We start from the raw sequence: 21,788 nt of genomic DNA on the forward strand, positions 1-21,788 counted from the left end.
TACATTGCTGTATTTGCTATACAGTGCCTTGGGAAAGTATTCAGACCCCTTGACTTGTTCCATCTTTTGTTATGTTACAGCCTTATTTGAAAACTGATGAGGAAAAAAAATCCTCATCAATCTACACACAATACTGAAATATTACATTTATGTAAGTATTCAGACCCTTTACTCAGTACTTTGTTGAAGCATCTTTGGCAGCGGTTACAGCATCGATTCTTATTGGGTATAACACTACAAGCTTGGCACACCTGTTTTTGGGGAGTTTCTTCCATTCTTCTCTGCAGATCCTCTCATGGATGGAGAGCGTACCTGCACAGCTAATTTCAGGTCTCTCCAGAGATGTTAGATCGGGTTCAAGTCCTGGCTCTGGCTGGGCCACTCAAGGACATTCAGAGACTTGTCCAAAAAGCCACTCCTGCGTTGTCTTGGCTGTGTGCTTAGGGTCATTGTCCGATTGGAAGGTGAACATTCCCATAGTCTGAGGACCTGAGCACTCTGGAGCAGGTTTTCATCAAGGATATCTCTGTACTTTGCTCAGTTCATCTTTCCCTTGATCCTGACCAGCACCAGTCCCTGCTGCTGAAAAACATGACCGTAGGGATGGTGCCAGGTTTCCTCCAGACGTGAAGCTTGGCATTCAGGCCAAAGTGTTCAATCTTGGGTTCACTCGACCAGAGAATGTTGTTTCTCGTGGTGTGAGTCTTTAGGTGCCTTTTGGCAAACTCCAAGTGGGCTGTCATGTGCCTTTTACTGAGGTGTGGCTTCCGTCTGGCCACTCTACCATAAAGATCTGATTGGTGGAGTGCTGCAGAGATGGTTGTCCTTCTGGAAGGTTCTTCCATCTTCACAGAGAAACTCCAGAGCTCTGTCAGAGTGACCATCGGGTTCTTGGTCATCTTCCTGACCAAAGCCCTTTTCCTCCGATTGCTCAGTTTGGCCGGACGGCCAGCTCTAGGAAGAGTCTAGGTGGTTCCAAACTTCTTCAATTTAAGAATGATTGAGGCCACTGTGGTCTTCAATGTTGAAGACATTTTTGGTACTCTTCCCTAGATCTGTGCCTCGACACAATGCTGTCTCGGAGCTCTACTGATAATTCCTTCGGCCTCATGGCTTGGTTTTTGCTGTGACATGCTGTCAAAATGTGGAAAATGTCAAGGGGTCTGAATACTTTCCAAATGCACTGTATAAAGTAAAATATTGTTGGTTGCATTGGGAATTTGTGGGTAGTTGCCGATGGCTACAGCCCTGCATGCGCGCCTTGACGGTAGGGAACGAAGTGAGTTATTATATCAAAGGCACTGAGCTCTAGCTTACGGAGCCTGTTTACTAGTTAATTTATGTATGGCCTTATTACAATGTTATATGCTATCTTGTACTTTCATGTCATGCATATCAGTGCTACACTTGAAGTTGATTTATTCTTTCTTTTCAGAACCACAATCATTGTCAGTCACAATACAGACTCAGAGTGGTCTTGGATGTGTGTGTGTGTGTGTGAGTGGATCATCATTAAACCTTGTTCTGGACGGACATTGCTGAAGGATTTGTATTTATTATGGATCCCCATTCCTGTGGTCCATCAAAATTAAGGCAGTTATACAATTTACAAAACATTACAATACATTCACAACAGATTTCACAACAAATTAAGTGTGTGCCCTCAGGCCCCTACTCTACTACCACATATCTACAACACAAAATCCATGTGTATGTTTGTGTATAGTGCGTATGTTATCGTGTGTTTGTATGCATGTGTCTGTGCCTATGTTTGTGTTGCTTCACAGTCCCGCTGTTCCATAAGGTGTATTTTTATCTGTTTTCTAAATCTAATTTCACTGCTTGCATGAGTTACTTGATGTGGAATATGTAGTCATGTAGTCATGGCTCTATGTAGTACTGTGCACCTCCCATAGTATTTTCTGGACATTGGGACTGTGAAGAGACCTCTGGTGGCATGTCTTGTGGGGTATGCATGGGTGTTCGAGCTGCGTATCAGCAGTTCAAACAGACAGCTGGGTGCATTAAACATGTCAATTTCTCTCACAAATGCAAGTAGTAATGAAATCAATCTCTCCTCCACTTTGAGCCAGGAGAGATTTACATGCATATTATTAATGTTAGATTTCTATGCACATCTAAGGGCCAGCTGTGCTGTCCTGTTCTGAGCCAATTGCAATTTTCTTTGTAGCACCTGAAAAGTAGTCCAGGTGCGACAAAACCAGGGCCTGTAGGACCTGCCTTGTTGATAGTGCTGTTAAGAAGGCAGAGTAGCGCTTTATTATGGACAGACCTCTCCCCATCTTAGCTGCTGTTGTATCAATATGTTTTGACCATGACAGTTTACAATCCAGGGTTACTCCAAGCAGTTTTGTCACTTCAACTTGCTCAATTTTCACATTATTCATTGCAAGATTTAGTTGTTTAGGGGATTGGTCTCAAATACAATGCTTTTAGTTTTTTTGAAATATTTAGGACTAACTTATTCCTTTCCACCCATTCTGAAACTAACTGCAGCACTGTGTTAAGTGTTTCAGTCATTGCAGTCGCTGTGGTAGCTGACGTGTATAGTGTTGAGTCATCCGCATATAAAGACAAAGCCAGGGGCTGTAAAGCCATAACACATATGTTTTTCCAGTAGCAGACGAGCGATAAAGGCAAAAGCCGCAATGAAGTCTAACAAAACAGCCCCTACAATCTTTTTATCATCAATTTATCTCCGCCAATCATTAGAAATGTGTGTAGGCGCTGTGCTTGTTGAATGTCCTTCCCTATAAGCACGCTGAAAGTCTGTTGTCAATTTGTTTACTGTAAAATAGCATTGTATCTGGTCAGGTTATTGATGTCCTGATGCAGGTTTATAATGTTAGGGAGCAGCTTATTGATGTCCTGATGCAGCTTATTGATGTCCTGATACAGGTTATTGATGTCCTGATGCAGGTTTATAATGTTAGGGAGCAGTTTATTGATGTCCTGATGCAGGTTTATAATGTTAGGGAGCAGGTTATTGATGTCCTGATGCAGGTTTATAATGTTAGGGAGCAGGTTATTGATGTCCTGATGCAGGTTTATAATGTTAGGGAGCAGCTTATTGATGTCCTGATGCAGGTTTATAATGTCTGGGAGCAGATTATTGATGTCCTGATGCAGGTTTATAATGTCTGGGAGCAGGTTATTGATGTCCTGATGCAGGTTTATAATGTTAGGGAGCAGCTTATTGATGTCCTGATGCAGGTTTATAATGTTAGGGAGCAGCTTATTGATGTCCTGATGCAGGTTATTGATGTCCTGATGCAGGTTTATAATGTCTGGGAGCAGCTTATTTATGTCCTGATGCAGGTTTATAATGTCTGGGAGCAGCTTATTGATGTCCTGATGCAGGTTATTGATGTCCTGATGCAGGTTATTGATGTCCTGATGCAGGTTTATAATGTTAGGGAACAGGTTATTGATGTCCTGATGCAGGTTTATAATGTTAGGGAGCAGGTTATTGATGTCCTGATGCAGGTTTATAATGTCTGGGAGCAGCTTATTGATCTACTGATGCAGGTTTATAATGTTAGGGAGCAGGTTATTGATGTCCTGATGCAGCTTATTGATGTCCTGATGCAGGTATATAATGTTAGGGAGCAGGTTATTGATGTCCTGATGCAGGTTTATAATGTTAGGGAGCAGATTATTGATGTCCTGATGCAGGTTATTGATGTCCTGATGCAGGTTTATAATGTTAGGGAGCAGGTTATTGATGTCCTGATGCAGGTTATTGATGTCCTGATGCAGGTTTATAATGTCTGGGAGCAGCTTATTGATGTACTGATGCAGGTTTATAATGTTAGGGAGCAGCTTATTGATGTCCTGATGCAGGTTTATAATGTTAGGGAGCAGGTTATTGATGTCCTGATGCAGGTTTATAATGTTAGGGAGCAGGTTATTGATGTCCTGATGCAGGTTATTGATGTCCTGATGCAGGTTTATAATGTCTGGGAGCAGCTTATTGATGTACTGATGCAGGTTTATAATGTTAGGGAGCAGCTTATTGATGTCCTGATGCAGGTTTATAATGTTAGGGAGCAGGTTATTGATGTCCTGATGCAGGTTTATAATGTTAGGGAGCAGGTTATTGATGTCCTGATGCAGGTTTATAATGTTAGGGAGCAGATTATTGATGTCCTGATGCAGGTTTATAATGTTAGGGAGCAGCTTATTGATGTCCTGATGCAGGTTTATAATGTTAGGGAGCAGCTTATTGATGTCCTGATGCAGCTTATTGATGTCCTGATGCAGGTTTATAATGTTAGGGAGCAGGTTATTGATGTCCTGATGCAGGTTTATAATGTTAGGGAGCAGCTTATTGATGTCCTGATGCAGGTTTATAATGTTAGGGAGCAGCTTATTGATGTCCTGATGCAGGTTATTGATGTCCTGATGCAGGTTATTGATGTCCTGATGCAGGTTTATAATGTTAGGGAGCAGCTTATTGATGTCCTGATGCAGGTTTATAATGTCTGGGAGCAGCTTATTGATGTCCTGATGCAGGTTTATAATGTTATGGAGCAGGTTATTGATGTCCTGATGCAGGTTTATAATGTCTGGGAGCAGCTTATTGATGTCCTGATGCAGGTTTATAATGTTATGGAGCAGGTTATTGATGTCCTGATGCAGGTTTATAATGTTAGGGAGCAGCTTATTGATGTCCTGATGCAGGTTTATAATGTTAGGGAGCAGTTTATTGATGTCCTGATGCAGCTTATTGATGTCCTGATGCAGGTTATTGATGTCCTGATGCAGGTTATTGATGTCCTGATGCAGGTTATTGATGTCCTGATGCAGGTTATTGATGTCCTGATGCAGGTTATTGATGTCCTGATGCAGCTTATTGATGTCCTGATGCAGGTTTATAATGTCTGGGAGCAGGTTATTGATGTCCTGATGCAGGTTTATAATGTCTGGGAGCAGATTATTGATGTCCTGATGCAGGTTTATAATGTTAGGAAGCAGGTTATTGATGTCCTGATGCAGGTTTATAATGTTAGGGAGCAGGTTATTGATGTCCTGATGCAGGTTTATAATGTTATGGAGCAGCTTATTGATGTCCTGATGCAGGTTATTGATGTCCTGATGCAGCTTATTGATGTCCTGATGCAGGTTATTGATGTCCTGATGCAGGTTATTGATGTCCTGATGCAGGTTATTGATGTCCTGATGCAGGTTATTGATGTCCTGATGCAGGTTATTGATGTCCTGATACAGGTTATTGATGTCCTGATGCAGGTTTATAATGTCTGGGAGCAGCTTATTGATGTCCTGATGCAGGTTTATAATGTTATGGAGCAGCTTATTGATGTCCTGATGCAGGTTATTGATGTCCTGATGCAGGTTTATAATGTCTGGGAGCAGGTTATTGATGTCCTGATGCAGGTTATTGATGTCCTGATACAGGTTATTGATGTCCTGATGCAGGTTTATAATGTTAGGGAGCAGGTTATTGATGTCCTGATGCAGGTTTATAATGTCTGGGAGCAGCTTATTGATGTCCTGATGCAGGTTTATAATGTTAGGGAGCAGGTTATTGATGTCCTGATGCAGGTTTATAATGTTATGGAGCAGCTTATTGATGTCCTGATGCAGGTTTATAATGTTAGGGAGCAGCTTATTGATGTCCTGATGCAGGTTTATAATGTTAGGGAGCAGCTTATTGATGTCCTGATGCAGGTTTATAATGTTATGGAGCAGCTTATTGATGTCCTGATGCAGGTTTATAATGTCTGGGAGCAGGTTATTGATGTCCTGATACAGGTTTATAATGTTAGGGAGCAGCTTATTGATGTCCTGATGCAGGTTTATAATGTCTGGGAGCAGCTTATTGATGTCCTGATGCAGGTTTATAATGTTAGGGAGCAGGTTATTGATGTCCTGATACAGGTTTATAATGTTAGGGAGCAGGTTATTGATGTCCTGATGCAGGTTTATAATGTTAGGGAGCAGGTTATTGATGTCCTGATGCAGGTTATTGATGTCCTGATGCAGGTTTATAATGTTAGGGAGCAGGTTATTGATGTCCTGATACAGGTTTATAATGTTAGGGAGCAGGTTATTGATGTCCTGATGCAGGTTATTGATGTCCTGATGCAGGTTTATAATGTTAGGGAGCAGGTTATTGATGTCCTGATACAGGTTTATAATGTTAGGGAGCAGGTTATTGATGTCCTGATGCAGGTTTATAATGTTAGGGAGCAGCTTATTGATGTCCTGATGCAGGTTATTGATGTCCTGATGCAGGTTTATAATGTCTGGGAGCAGGTTATTGATGTCCTGATGCAGGTTTATAATGTTAGGGAGCAGGTTATTGATGTCCTGATGCAGGTTATTGATGTCCTGATGCAGGTTATTGATGTCCTGATGCAGGTTTATAATGTCTGGGAGCAGGTTATTGATGTCCTGATGCAGGTTTATAATGTTAGGGAGCAGTTATTGATGTCCTGATGCAGGTTTATAATGTTGGGAGCAGGTTATTGATGTCCTGATGCAGGTTTAGGTTATTGATGTCCTGATGCAGGTTTATAATGTTAGGGAGCAGGTTATTGATGTCCTGATGCAGGTTATTGATGTCCTGATGCAGGTTATTGATGTCCTGATGCAGGTTATTGATGTCCTGATGCAGGTTATTGATGTCCTGATGCAGGTTTATAAAGTCTGGGAGCAGCTTATTGATGTCCTGATGCAGGTTATTGATGTCCTGATGCAGGTTTATAATGTTAGGGAGCAGCTTATTGATGTCCTGATGCAGGTTTATAATGTTAGGGAGCAGGTTATTGATGTCCTGATGCAGGTTTATAATGTCTGGGAGCAGCTTATTGATGTCCTGATGCAGGTTTATAATGTTAGGGAGCAGGTTATTGATGTCCTGATGCAGCTTATTGATGTCCTGATGCAGGTTTATAATGTTAGGGAGCAGGTTATTGATGTCCTGATGCAGCTTATTGATGTCCTGATGCAGGTTTATAATGTTAGGGAGCAGGTTATTGATGTCCTGATGCAGGTTTATAATGTTAGGGAGCAGGTTATTGATGTCCTGATGCAGCTTATTGATGTCCTGATGCAGGTTTATAATGTTAGGGAGCAGGTTATTGATGTCCTGATGCAGGTTATTGATGTCCTGATGCAGGTTATTGATGTCCTGATGCAGGTTTATAATGTCTGGGAGCAGATTATTGATGTCCTGATACAGGTTTATAATGTTTGGGAGCAGCTTATTGATGTCCTGATGCAGGTTTATAATGTTAGGGAGCAGGTTATTGATGTCCTGATGCAGGTTTATAATGTCTGGGAGCAGCTTATTGATGTCCTGATGCAGGTTTATAATGTCTGGGAGCAGGTTATTGATGTCCTGATGCAGGTTATTGATGTCCTGATGCAGGTTATTGATGTCCTGATGCAGGTTATTGATGTCCTGATGCAGGTTTATAATGTCTGGGAGCAGATTATTGATGTCCTGATGCAGGTTTATAATGTTAGGGAGCAGGTTATTGATGTCCTGATGCAGGTTTATAATGTTAGGGAGCAGGTTATTGATGTCCTGATGCAGGTTTATAATGTCTGGGAGCAGTTTATTGATGTCCTGATGCAGGTTTATAATGTCTGGGAGCAGGTTATTGATGTCCTGATGCAGGTTTATAATGTCTGGGAGCAGCTTATTGATGTCCTGATGCAGGTTTATAATGTCTGGTAGCAGCTTATTGATGTCCTGATGCAGGTTTATAATGTCTGGGAGCAGGTTATTGATGTCCTGATGCAGGTTATTGATGTCCTGATGCAGGTTATTGATGTCCTGATGCAGGTTTATAATGTTAGGGAGCAGGTTATTGATGTCCTGATGCAGGTTTATAATGTCTGGGAGCAGGTTATTGATGTCCTGATGCAGGTTTATAATGTTATGGAGCAGGTTATTGATGTCCTGATGCAGGTTTATAATGTCTGGGAGCAGCTTATTGATGTCCTGATGCAGGTTTATAATGTTTTATTGAATGCAGGTTTATAATGTCTGGGAGCAGGTTATTGATGTCCTGATGCAGGTTTATAATGTCTGGGAGCAGGTTATTGATGTCCTGATGCAGGTTTATAATGTTAGGATGATGCAGGTTATTGAGCTTATTGATGCTGATGCAGGTTTATAATGTCTGGGAGCAGCTTATTGATGTCCTGATGCAGGTTATTGATGTCCTGCATTGATGTCCTGATGCAGGTTTATTGATGTCCTGATGCAGGTTATTGATGTCCTGATGCAGGTTTATAATGTCTGGGATGCAGGTTATTGATGTCCTGATGCAGGTTTATAATGTTTGATGTCCTGATGCAGGTTTATAATGTTATGGAGCAGGTTATTGATGTCCTGATGCAGGTTTATAATGTCTGGGAGCAGCTTATTGATGTCCTGATGCAGGTTTATAATGTCTGGGAGCAGCTTATTGATGTCCTGATGCAGGTTTATAATGTCTGGGAGCAGCTTATTGATGTCCTGATGCAGGTTTATAATGTCTGGGAGCAGGTTATTGATGTCCTGATGCAGGTTTATAATGTTGCAGGTTATTGATGCAGCAGGTTATTGATGTCCTGATGCAGGTTTATAATGTCTGGGAGCAGCTTATTGATGTCCTGATGCAGGTTTATAATGTTAGGGAGCAGGTTATTGATGTCCTGATGCAGGTTATTGATGTCCTGATGCAGGTTATTGATGTCCTGATGCAGGTTTATAATGTTAGGGAGCAGGTTATTGATGTCCTGATGCAGGTTATTGATGTCCTGATGCAGCTTATTGATGTCCTGATGCAGGTTTATAATGTTAGGGAGCAGCTTATTGATGTCCTGATGCAGCTTATTGATGTCCTGATGCAGGTTATTGATGTCCTGATGCAGGTTTATAATGTTAGGGAGCAGGTTATTGATGTCCTGATGCAGGTTTATAATGTTAGGGAGCAGGTTATTGATGTCCTGATACAGGTTTATAATGTCTGGGAGCAGCTTATTGATGTCCTGATGCAGGTTATTGATGTCCTGATGCAGGTTTATAATGTCTGGGAGCAGATTATTGATGTCCTGATGCAGGTTTATAATGTTAGGGAGCAGGTTATTGATGTCCTAATGCAGGTTTATAATGTCTGGGAGCAGGTTATTGATGTCCTGATGCAGGTTTATAATGTCTGGGAGCAGCTTATTGATGTCCTGATGCAGGTTTATAATGTTGGGAGCAGGTTATTGATGTCCTGATGCAGGTTATTGATGTCCTGATGCAGGTTATTGATGTCCTGATGCAGGTTATTGATGTCCTGATGCAGGTTATTGATGTCCTGATGCAGGTTATTGATGTCCTGATGCAGGTTTATAATGTTATGGAGCAGGTTATTGATGTCCTGATGCAGGTTATTGATGTCCTGATGCAGGTTATTGATGTCCTGATGCAGGTTTATAATGTTAGGGAGCAGGTTATTGATGTCCTGATGCAGGTTTATAATGTTAGGGAGCAGGTTATTGATGTCCTGATGCAGGTTTATAATGTTAGGGAGCAGGTTATTGATGTCCTGATGCAGGTTATTGATGTCCTGATGCAGGTTTATAATGTTATGGAGCAGGTTATTGATGTCCTGAGCAGGTTATTGATGTCCTGATGCAGGTTATTGATGTCCTGATGCAGGTTTATAATGTCTGGGAGCAGGTTATTGATGTCCTGATGCAGGTTTATAATGTCTGGGAGCAGCTTATTGATGTCCTGATGCAGGTTTATAATGTTAGGGAGCAGCGTATTGATGTCCTGATGCAGGTTATTGATGTCCTGATGCAGGTTATTGATGTCCTGATGCAGGTTTATAATGTTAGGGAGCAGGTTATTGATGTCCTGATGCAGGTTATTGATGTCCTGATGCAGCTTATTGATGTCCTGATGCAGGTTTATGATGTTAATGTTGGGAGCAGCAGGTTATTGATGTCCTGATGCAGCTTATTGATGTCCTGATGCAGGTTATTGATGTCCTGATGCAGGTTTATAATGTTAGGGAGCAGGTTATTGATGTCCTGATGCAGGTTTATAATGTTAGGGAGCAGCTTATTGATGTCCTGATGCAGGTTATTGATGTCCTGATGCAGGTTTATAATGTTAGGGAGCAGGTTATTGATGTCCTGATGCAGGTTTATAATGTCTGGGAGCAGGTTATTGATGTCCTGATGCAGGTTTATAATGTTAGGGAGCAGGTTATTGATGTCCTGATGCAGGTTTATAATGTTAGGGAGCAGGTTATTGATGTCCTGATGCAGGTTTATAATGTTAGGGAGCAGGTTATTGATGTCCTGATGCAGGTTTATAATGTCTGGGAGCAGATTATTGATGTCCTGATGCAGGTTTATAATGTCTGGGAGCAGCTTATTGATGTCCTAATGCAGGTTTATAATGTCTGGTAGCAGCTTATTGATGTCCTGATGCAGCTTATTGATGTCCTGATGCAGCTTATTGATGTCCTGATGCAGGTTTATAATGTCTGGGAGCAGATTATTGATGTCCTGATGCAGGTTTATAATGTTAGGGAGCAGGTTATTGATGTCCTGATACAGGTTTATAATGTCTGGGAGCAGCTTATTGATGTCCTGATGCAGGTTATTGATGTCCTGATGCAGGTTATTGATGTCCTGATGCAGGTTTATAATGTCTGGTAGCAGCTTATTGATGTCCTGATGCAGGTTTATAATGTTAGGGAGCAGCTTATTGATGTCCTGATGCAGGTTTATAATGTTAGGGAGCAGCTTATTGATGTCCTGATGCAGGTTTATAATGTTAGGGAGCAGCTTATTGATGTCCTGATGCAGGTTTATAATGTTAGGGAGCAGCTTATTGATGTCCTGATGCAGGTTTATAATGTTAGGGAGCAGCTTATTGATGTCCTGATGCAGCTTATTGATGTCCTGATGCAGCTTATTGATGTCCTGATGCAGGTTTATAATGTCTGGGAGCAGGTTATTGATGTCCTGATGCAGGTTTATAATGTTAGGGAGCAGGTTATTGATGTCCTGATGCAGGTTTATAATGTTAGGGAGCAGCTTATTGATGTCCTGATGCAGGTTATTGATGTCCTGATGCAGGTTTATAATGTTAGGGAGCAGGTTATTGATGTCCTGATGCAGGTTTATAATGTTAGGGAGCAGCTTATTGATGTCCTGATACAGGTTTATAATGTTAGGGAGCAGCTTATTGATGTCCTGATGCAGGTTTATAATGTTAGGGAGCAGGTTATTGATGTCCTGATGCAGGTTTATAATGTCTGGGAGCAGGTTATTGATGTCCTGATGCAGGTTTATAATGTCTGGGAGCAGGTTATTGATGTCCTGATGCAGCTTATTGATGTCCTGATGCAGGTTTATAATGTCTGGGAGCAGGTTATTGATGTCCTGATGCAGCTTATTGATGTCCTGATGCAGGTTTATAATGTTAGGGAGCAGCTTATTGATGTCCTGATGCAGGTTTATAATGTTAGGGAGCAGCTTATTGATGTCCTGATGCAGGTTTATAATGTTAGGGAGCAGCTTATTGATGTCCTGATGCAGGTTTATAATGTTAGGGAGCAGCTTATTGATGTCCTGATGCAGCTTATTGATGTCCTGATGCAGCTTATTGATGTCCTGATGCAGGTTTATAATGTCTGGGAGCAGGTTATTGATGTCCTGATGCAGGTTTATAATGTTAGGGAGCAGGTTATTGATGTCCTGATGCAGGTTTATAATGTTAGGGAGCAGCTTATTGATGTCCTGATGCAGGTTATTGATGTCCTGATGCAGGTTTATAATGTTAGGGAGCAGGTTATTGATGTCCTGATGCAGGTTTATAATGTTAGGGAGCAGCTTATTGATGTCCTGATGCAGGTTTATAATGTCTGGGAGCAGGTTATTGATGTCCTGATGCAGGTTTATAATGTTAGGGAGCAGCTTATTGATGTCCTGATGCAGGTTTATAATGTTAGGGAGCAGCTTATTGATGTCCTGATGCAGGTTTATAATGTTAGGGAGCAGGTTATTGATGTCCTGATGCAGGTTTATAATGTCTGGGAGCAGGTTATTGATGTCCTGATGCAGGTTTATAATGTCTGGGAGCAGGTTATTGATGTCCTGATGCAGGTTTATAATGTTAGGGAGCAGCTTATTGATGTCCTGATACAGGTTTATAATGTTAGGGAGCAGGTTATTGATGTCCTGATACAGGTTTATAATGTTAGGGAGCAGCTTATTGATGTCCTGATGCAGGTTTATAATGTTAGGGAGCAGCTTATTGATGTCCTGATGCAGGTTTATAATGTTATGGAGCAGGTTATTGATGTCCTGATGCAGGTTATTGATGTCCTGATGCAGGTTATTGATGTCCTGATGCAGGTTATTGATGTCCTGATGCAGGTTTATAATGTTACGGAGCAGGTTATTGATGTCCTGATGCAGGTTATTGATGTCCTGATGCAGGTTATTGATGTCCTGATGCAGGTTTATAATGTTAGGGAGCAGGTTATTGATGTCCTGATGCAGGTTATTGATGTCCTGATGCAGGTTTATAATGTCTGGGAGCAGCTTATTGATGTCCTGATGCAGGTTTATAATGTCTGGGAGCAGGTTATTGATGTCCTGATGCAGGTTTATAATGTCTGGGAGCAGGTTATTGATGTCCTGATGCAGGTTTATAATGTTAGGGAGCAGGTTATTGATGTCCTGATGCAGGTTTATAATGTTAGGGAGCAGATTATTGATGTCCTGATGCAGGTTTATAATGTTATGGAGCAGATTATTGATGTCCTGATGCAGGTTTATAATGTTAGGGAGCAGGTTATTGATGTCCTGATGCAGGTTTATAATGTTAGGGAGCAGATTATTGATGTCCTGATGCAGGTTTATAATGTCTGGGAGCAGCTTATTGATGTCCTGATGCAGGTTATTGATGTCCTGATGCAGGTTATTGATGTCCTGATGCAGGTTTATAATGTCTGGGAGCAGATTATTGATGTCCTGATGCAGGTTATTGATGTCCTGATGCAGGTTTATAATGTCTGGGAGCAGCTTATTGATGTCCTGATGCAGGTTTATAATGTTAGGGAGCAGGTTATTGATGTCCTGATGCAGCTTATTGATGTCCTGATGCAGGTTTATAATGTTAGGGAGCAGGTTATTGATGTCCTGATGCAGGTTTATAATGTTAGGGAGCAGGTTATTGATGTCCTGATGCAGGTTATTGATGTCCTGATGCAGGTTATTGATGTCCTGATGCAGGTTTATAATGTCTGGGAGCAGCTTATTGATGTCCTGATGCAGGTTTATAATGTTAGGGAGCAGATTATTGATGTCCTGATGCAGGTTTATAATGTTTCCCTCATTTACTCAAGCGTTTCCATTATTTTAGAAGTTACCTGTACATGCTACATGTTAGACTTTTTGGGCTTTTCTGGAGAGCTGGTGGGGGATACTATTTGTAAATCATGGTTTATTAAGCAATAAGGCTTGTTGTATATTGGCCATACACCACAACCCGAGTTGCCTTATTGTTATTATAAACTGGTTACCAACCTAAATAAAACAGTAAGCAAGTATTTTTGTGTCATACCCGTGGTATATTGTCTGATATACACAAGGCGGATATTCTGTTTCAACCAATCAGCATTCAGGACCCAAACTAACCAGTTTATAATACGGTTTAGCAGTCAACAGGTTGATATGTATGATATGATTCAGATGAAGTCTACGAGCTTTGGTGTAACAATGTTCCCTACTCATCTGCCAGTTATTATGTCTACTCAACCTTATATTGTTAAGTCTAAACCCTTATTGGTTAATTTGCCGGACCTGGACTAAGAAGCAAGCTTAATGAAGATTCTCAGTTCAAATTATTTTTTTGTCCAGTTTTACACTAAATCTGTGTCTGGGAAATTGGTCTTATAGGTACGTAAGTAACTGAGGGTGTTTTAATTAACTCACATCTGCCTGGACGATGATGCAGTCCTGGTCCTTGTCCACCTGTAGCTGCGGGATGACGGGCAGCGCATCCTGTGACTCCGACATGGCCATGACCACGGCCAGCGCCTCTTCCTCCTCCGCCTCCATCTTCTCCTTGCACTTCTGGTGCTGCGTCACGTCCTCACTGTACGTCCCCACAGCCCCCCCTCCCCCTGGCATGTCCCCGACTTGCTCTGGCGATAGCACGGCCACCTCTGACTGGAAGGTGACGGTGGTGGCATCGCCGGCTGCCGATATTGAGGTTTCCAGGAGGTCTTCCATGGAGGAATTGAGCTCGCCTGAGGCGTTCAAGGCGCATAACTTCTCTTCCACGGGGGTGAAGCAGCTGTCCTCGCTGGTGATAAGGGTGGTGGCTCCCCCCATGTGGCCCCCTGTGGAGAGGCCTTCGCCTCCGGAGGTGCTAGTAGAAAGGCTGGTCGACTCCCACTGGAGGTCCACCTTAGAGACTCTTGGGGTGGGTGGGGTGCAGAGGACCTTGGGCCCCTCGGGGGTGGTGGATCGGGAGGGCTTTGGTCTGTGGATCTTGCTGGAGGGGACGTGTCTATCCTGGGTGAAGCAGGGGGAGGGGAGCTGCTTCTCAGGGTCCTTGCTGCTATAGGGCTTCTGCTGGTGGAATATGCGCTGGGCGCCAGGGGAGCAGGAGGAGGCAGAAGATGCCAGCTTGCTGGGGCCGAAACTCTGGGGTCGGGGTTTGGGATTGCTGTCAGGGCCCTGGAAGGAGGTGGAGGGCGAGGGGAGGCTAGGGGCTTGGCTGGAAGAGGAGGAGTTCAGAAACTGGCTGAGGAGGCAGTTACGTGCCCGAACAGGGAGCTTTGGGTGCCCGGCATGGGCCCCACTGCACGCGGAAGCTGCCATATCGGGATGCCAGGTGCTAGTCGAAATGGCCGCTAACCTCTCAGTTATATCCTCAGGACTTGCCTCTACCTTGCCAAAGCAACCTCTCCCTCCCTTTCCACTGGCTAGCTGAATCGTATGCGTTGGTGTGTTGCTCTCGGTCATGTTGGGCGAGTTCTGAGGTGCGGAGGGCTTCAGGAAGGCGGCGCTGACCAGTTCATGTCCCTCACTGGCGCTGTACTCCATGATCTCCAGGCTCAGATTGAGGGCGTCCAGGATGTCCATCTCCTCTGCGATAGCGAGCAAGTGGCGGCGCATGCGGGCGTAGTGTGTGGAGCTGATGATGCTAAGCATGTCCAGGAGTTTGACGAAGACATGCGGCACTCGGGCCACCATGCGCGCGGCACTCAGGAAAATGCGGCGAGACAACTTACCCACCATGGAGTGGGAGTTGTCGGTGGACTGCAGCGCGAAGCTCAGCAAGGGAAGCAGCTTCTGATACCTGGAGAGAGGAGAAGGGCAACTTAAAAGACTGTGTCTCAAATGACTCCCTATTCCCTAGAAAGTGTACAATTTTTTGCAATAAATGCACTGTGTGAGATACAAATGTATGATTCAAGATAGTGTTATCCAGAATGGAGAGTGGTTATGAGCCTACATATTATTACTTGAAAAAAAGGTTTAGCATTTCCATAATGCTACCAACATTACAAATAGCCCAAACTACTGAATAACAAACTACAAATCAGGACACCATTTCTAATAAAGTTTGAGGTGTTTACTAAAAGGCCCAGATAATATATAATAGAACCTTAGGCGTTTGGCATTCCACATTTAGATAAATGGACCAGGTCAAGGCTATGTGTCAAAGGCTATGCACTCCAGTCTAAAAGGTCTTGACCTTGTTTCGGTGGTCGAGGATATACCAGGCTATACCTACTCAGTGGCCTTGTGGTTAGAGTGTCCGCCCTGAGACTGGGAGTTTGATTCCCAGCCAAGTCATACCAAAAACTGTAAAAATGGGACCCGGGGCGGCAGGTGGCGCTATTTTAACTCACATGTCCAATCACCATCTCCATGTCCATGTTTCAAAAGCCAATCATGTATAGCTTCTCATTCTTTGAAAGAAGGACACAGCCTCACACCACTCCATATTTCGAACAATGGAGGGGTGCGACGCTATTGGATGACTCTTTCAACCACTTGGGGAAAAAAGAGCGACGTCCAGACAGTGCACGATCGAGACAGAACTGTAGCTAGCTAGCTAGCCAACCTTCTCCAACTTTCTCTTGGACTATCAGATTAAAAACATGAATTGTACTGCAATGCTGATATTAACCACAGCCAACTTGTTTTCCAACAATATAATTTAAATTGTAACCTCTAACTTGTGGCTATCAATAGCTGCTACATAGCTTAGCTACCTGGCAAGCTAGCTAGCTAGCTAGCATGGTAACAGTATAGTACATTTACAGTCACTCTCTTTTTCATAGGTAAGAGAACTGTCCACGAAAAATATAATGCTATCTGCTAACATTACCATGGTTAAGTTATTGTCCATTTTAGTAAATGCTATTCAGCTAGCTAAGTTCATTAGCTATCTAGCTAATGTTTGCTATCTATGTAAACAACTTTGCTATCTATGTAAACAGGTCACACATATCATTCGGTAACGTTACAATAGCATTGACTTTCAATGGGGGGAGCTATCAACGTTTGTTTTGACTAGTTATTATGTGATTATGCCTGCTAAATTAGATAATCCTGTCACGCCCTGGCCTTAATTATCTTTGTTTCCTATATGATTTTGGTTAGGTCAGGGTGTGACATGGGAGATTTATGTGTTTTGTCTGGTCTAGGGGTTTTGTATGTTTATGGGGTGTTTTCTAGTCTAGGTGTTTATGTAAGTCTATGGTTGCCTAGATTGGTTCTCAATTAGAGGCAGGTGTTTATCGTTGTCTCTAATTGGGAACCATATTTAGGCAGCCATGTTCTTTGGGTATTTTGTGGGTGGTTGTCTTCTGTCATTGCACCAGATAGGACTGTTTCGGTTTTCACATTTGTTGTTTTATATTTTGTAGTGTTCTCGGTTATCGTCTATATTAAACATGTTGAACACTAACCACACTGCATTTTGGTCCTCCTCTCCTTCAACGGAAGAAAACCGTTACAAATCCTGTGCTGCTCAGTAGGTAGAGCATGGCGCTTACAATGCCAGCATGAAAAAAAAGTATGAAAATGTATGCACTCACAACTGTAAGTCGCTCTGCTAAATTACGTAAATGTAAATAATGCTTTGATATCCAGGTTGTAAACTTGTCAAGCCATAGCTACTGTAAAATGCCTTGCAGTACATTCAGAAAGTATTCAGACTCCTTGACATTTTTCACATTTTGTTACATTACAGCCTTATTCTAAAATTGATTAAATGTTTTTTAACCTCAAGGTACACACAATACCCCATTTATGTAAATATTCAGACCCTTTGTTCAGTACTTTGTTGAAGCACCTTTGGCAGCGATTACAGCCTTGATTCTTCTTTGGTATGACGCTACAAGCTTGGCACACATGTATTTGTTGCTGTGCGTTTTGTTGCCAACCTATTTTGCTACCTGACAACTTTACGGTTTTCACTTTTTAATTACCGTTCATATATTTATTTATTTTTTCCTCAACTTTTTCACTCCGGACGCTTATCTGGACACGATTCGTCAGGACCTCCAACAGCCGAAGCTAAGTAGTAACATTAACATGATGCCTTCTAATTGCAGCCGCTGTGCTCGCCTTACGGCGAGGATAGCTGTACTGCAAGCCCAGCTTCAGACGCAATCGTTAGGCAAGGGTAATTTCAGAGTAGGAAAGGATGAAACAGCGTCTGTGCCACCAGTAAGTACAGATAGTAGTATAAATCCCCTGGCACAGTCCCCGCAGCCGGACAACTTTCTCACGGTTTCTGGAAGGAAATTCTGTAGGAACGCTCAACCGGTGTCGCTCATTCAGCCGACAGAAACTTTCAACCGGTTTTCCCCATTAAGCAGCGGGTCGGTGTCAGAGGCCGAGCCTTCTCTTGTCTCTACTCCTCCCGTTACGGGGTCTGAGACGCCGAAGCTTCCCACCATTAGCTCTGACAAATTGAAAACTCTAGTCATTGGCGACTCCATTACCCGCAGTATTAGACTTAAAGCGAATCATCCAGCGATCATACACTGTTTACCAGGGGGCAGGGCTACCGTCGTTAAGGCTAATCTGTTTACCAGGGGGCAGGGCTACCGACGTTAAGGCTAATCTGAAGATGGTGCTGGCTAAAGCTAAAACTGGCGAGTGTAGAGAGTATAGAGATATTGTTATCCACGTCGGCACCGACGATGTTAGGATGAAACAGTCAGAGATCACCAAGCGCAACATAGCTTCTGCGTGCATATCAGCTAGAAAGATGTGTCGGCATCGAGTAATTGTCTCTGGCCCCCTCCCAGTTAGGGGGAGTGATGAGCTCTACAGCAGAGTCTCACAACTCAATCGCTGGTTGAAAACTGTTTTCTGCCCCTCCCAAAAGATAGAATTTGTAGATAATTGGCCCTCTTTCTGGGACTCACCCACAAACAGGACCAAGCCTGACCTGCTGAAGAGTGACGGACTCCATCCTAGCTGGAGGGGTGCTCTCATCTTATCTACCAACATAGACAGGGCTCTAACTCCTCTAGCTCCACAATGAAATAGGGTGCAGGCCAGGCAGCAGGCTGTTAGCCAGCCTGCCAGCATAGTGGAGTCTGCCACTAGCACAGTCACTGTAGTCAGCTCAGCTATCACCATTGAGACCGTGTCTGTGCCTCGACCTGGGTTGGGCAAAACTAAACATGGCGGTGTTCGCCTTAGCAATCTCACTAGGATAAAGACCTCCATTCCTGTCATTACTGAAAGAGATCATGATACCTCACATCTCAAAATAGGGCTACTTAATTAATGTTAGATCCCTTACTTCAAAGGCAATTATAGTCAATGAACTAATCACTGATCATAATCTTGATGTGATTGGCCTGACTGAAACATGGCTTAAGCCTGATGAATTTACTGTTTTAAATGAGGCCTCACCTCCTGGCTACACTAGTGACCATATTCCCCGGGCATCCCGCAAAGGTGGAGGTGTTGCTAACATTTACGATAGCAAATTTCAATTTACAAAAAAAAAATGACGTTTTCGTCTTTTGAGCTTCTAGTCATGAAATCTATGCAGCCTACTCAATCACTTTTTATAGCTACTGTTTACAGGCCTCCTGGGCCACATACAGCGTTTCTCACTGAGTTCCCTGAATTCCTATCGGACCTTGTAGTCATAGCAGATAATATTCTAATCTTTGGTGACTTTAATATTCACATGGAAAAGTCCACAGACCCACTCCAAAAGGCTTTCGGAGCCATCATCGACTCAGTGGGTTTTGTCCAACATGTCTCTGGACCCACTCACTGTCACAGTCATACGCTGGACCTAGTTTTGTCCCATGGAATAAATGTTGTGGATCTTAATGTTTTCCTCATAATCCTGGACTATCGGACCACCATTTTATTACGTTTGCAATTGCAACAAAATAATCTGCTCAGACCCCAACCAAGGAACATCAAAAGTCGTGCTATAAATTCACAGACAACACAAAGATTCCTTGATGCCCTTCCAGACTCCCTCTGCCTACCCAAGGACGCCAGAGGACAAAAATCAGTTAACCACCTAACTGAGGATCTCAATTTAACCTTGCGCAATACCCTAGATGCAGTTGCACCCCTAAAAACTAAAAAAAATTCTCATAAGAAACTAGCTCCCTGGTACACAGAAAATACCCGAGCTCTGAAGCAAGCTTCCAGAAAATTGGAACGGAAATGGCGCCACACCAAACTGGAAGTCTTCCGACTAGCTTGGAAGGACGGTACCGTGCAGTACCGAAGAGCCCTTACTGCTGCTCGATCATCCTATTTTTCTAACTTAATTGAGGAAAATAAGAACATTCCGAAATTCCTTTTTGATACTGTCGCAAAGCTAACTAAAAAGCAGCATTCCCCAAGAGAGGATGACTTTCACTTTAGCAGTGATAAATTCATGAACTTCTTTGAGGAAAAGATTATGATTATTAGAAAGCAAATTACGGACTCCTCTTTAAACCTGCGTATTCCTCCAGTTGTCCTGAGTCTGCACAACTCTGCCAGGACCTAGGATCAAGAGAGACGCTCAAGTGTTTTAGTACTATATCTCTTGACACAATGATGAAAATAATCATGGCCTCTAAACCTTCAAGCTGCATACTGGACCCTATTCCAACTAAAACTACTGAAAGAGCTGCTTCCTGTGCTTGGCCCTCCTATGTTGAACATAATAAACGGCTCTCTATCCACTGGATGTGTACCAAACTCACTAAAAGTGGCAGTAATAAAGCCTCTCTTGAAAAAGCCAAACCTTGACCCAGAAAATATAAAAAACTATGGGCCTATATCGAATCTTCCATTCCTCTCAAAAATTTTAGAGAGGGCTGTTGCGCAGCAACTCACTGCCTTCCTGAAGACAAACAATGTATACGAAATGCTTCAGTCTGGTTTTAGACCCCATCATAGCACTGAGACGGCACTTGTGAAGGTGGTAAATTACATTTTAATGGCATCGGACCGAGGCTCTGCATCTGTCCTCGTGCTCCTAGACCTTAGTGCTGCTTTTGATACCATCGATCACCACATTCTTTTGGAGAGATTGGAAACCCAAATTTGTCTACACGGACATGTTCTGGCCTGGTTTAGATCTTATCTGTCGGAAAGATATCAGTTTGTCTCTGTGAATGGTTTGTCCTCTGACAAATCAACTGTAAATTTTGGTGTTCCTCAAGGTTCCGTTTTAGGACCACTATTGTTTTCACTATATATTTTACCTCTTGGGGATGTTATTCGAAAACATAATGTAAACTTTCACTGCTATGCGGATGACACACAGCTGTACATTTCAATGAAACATGGTGAAGCCCCAAAATTGCCCTCGCTAGAAGCATGTGTTTCAGACATAAGGAAGTGGATGGCTGCAAACTTTCTACTATTAAACTCGGACAAAACAGAGATGCTTGAGGTCCCAAGAAACAAAGATATCTTCTGTTGAATCTGACAATTAATCTTAATGGTTGTACAGTCGTCTCAAATAAAACTGTGAAGGACCTCGGCGTTACTCTGGACCCTGATCTCTCTTTTGAAGAACATATCAAGACCATTTCGAGGACAGCTTTTTTCCATCTACGTAACATTGCAAAAATCAGAAACTTTCTGTACAAAAATGATGCAGAAAAATTAATCCATGCTTTTGTCACTTCTAGGTTAGACTACTGCAATGCTCTATTTTCCGGCTACCCGGATAAAGCACTAAATAAACTTCAGTTAGTGCTAAATACGGCTGCTAGAATCCTGACTAGAACCAAAAAATTTGATCATATTACTCCAGTGCTAGCCTGTCTACACTGGCTTCCTTTCAAAGCAAGGGCTGATTTCAAGGTTTTACTGCTAACATACAAAGCATTACATGGGCTTGCTCCTACCTATCTCTCTGATTTGGTCCTGCCGTACATACCTACACGTACGCTACGGTCACAAGACGCAGGCCTCCTAATTGTCCCTAGAATTTCTAAGCAAACAGCTGGAGGCAGGGCTTTCTCCTATAGAGCTCCATTTTTATGGAACGGTCTGCCTACCCATGTCAGAGACGCAAACTCGGTCTCAACCTTTAAGTCTTTACTGAAGACTCATCTCTTCAGTGGGTCATATGATTGAGTGTAGTCTGGCCCAGGAGTGGGAAGGTGAACGGAAAGGCTCTGGAGCAACGAACCGCCCTTGCTGTCTCTGCCTGGCCGGTTCCCCTCTTTCCACTGGGATTCTCTGCCTCTAACCCTATTACAGGGCCTGAGTCACTG

At 42.9% G+C, this 21,788-nt stretch overlaps 1 protein-coding gene across 1 annotated transcript in view; it reads right to left on the reverse strand.

Annotated features, from left to right (window-relative positions):
• The window catches only part of LOC115147124 (mitogen-activated protein kinase kinase kinase 1-like), a 191,321-nt gene that overhangs the window by 22,691 nt on the left and 146,842 nt on the right, over positions 1-21,788 (reverse strand). Inside the window, 1 exon segment of the mRNA XM_065004604.1 lies at positions 13,990-15,364. Coding sequence (XP_064860676.1) covers positions 13,990-15,364 — 1,375 coding nt within the window.

Source organism: Oncorhynchus nerka, linkage group LG19 (genome assembly GCF_034236695.1).
Source record: "Oncorhynchus nerka isolate Pitt River linkage group LG19, Oner_Uvic_2.0, whole genome shotgun sequence".
Classification (NCBI taxonomy): domain Eukaryota; kingdom Metazoa; phylum Chordata; class Actinopteri; order Salmoniformes; family Salmonidae; genus Oncorhynchus; species Oncorhynchus nerka.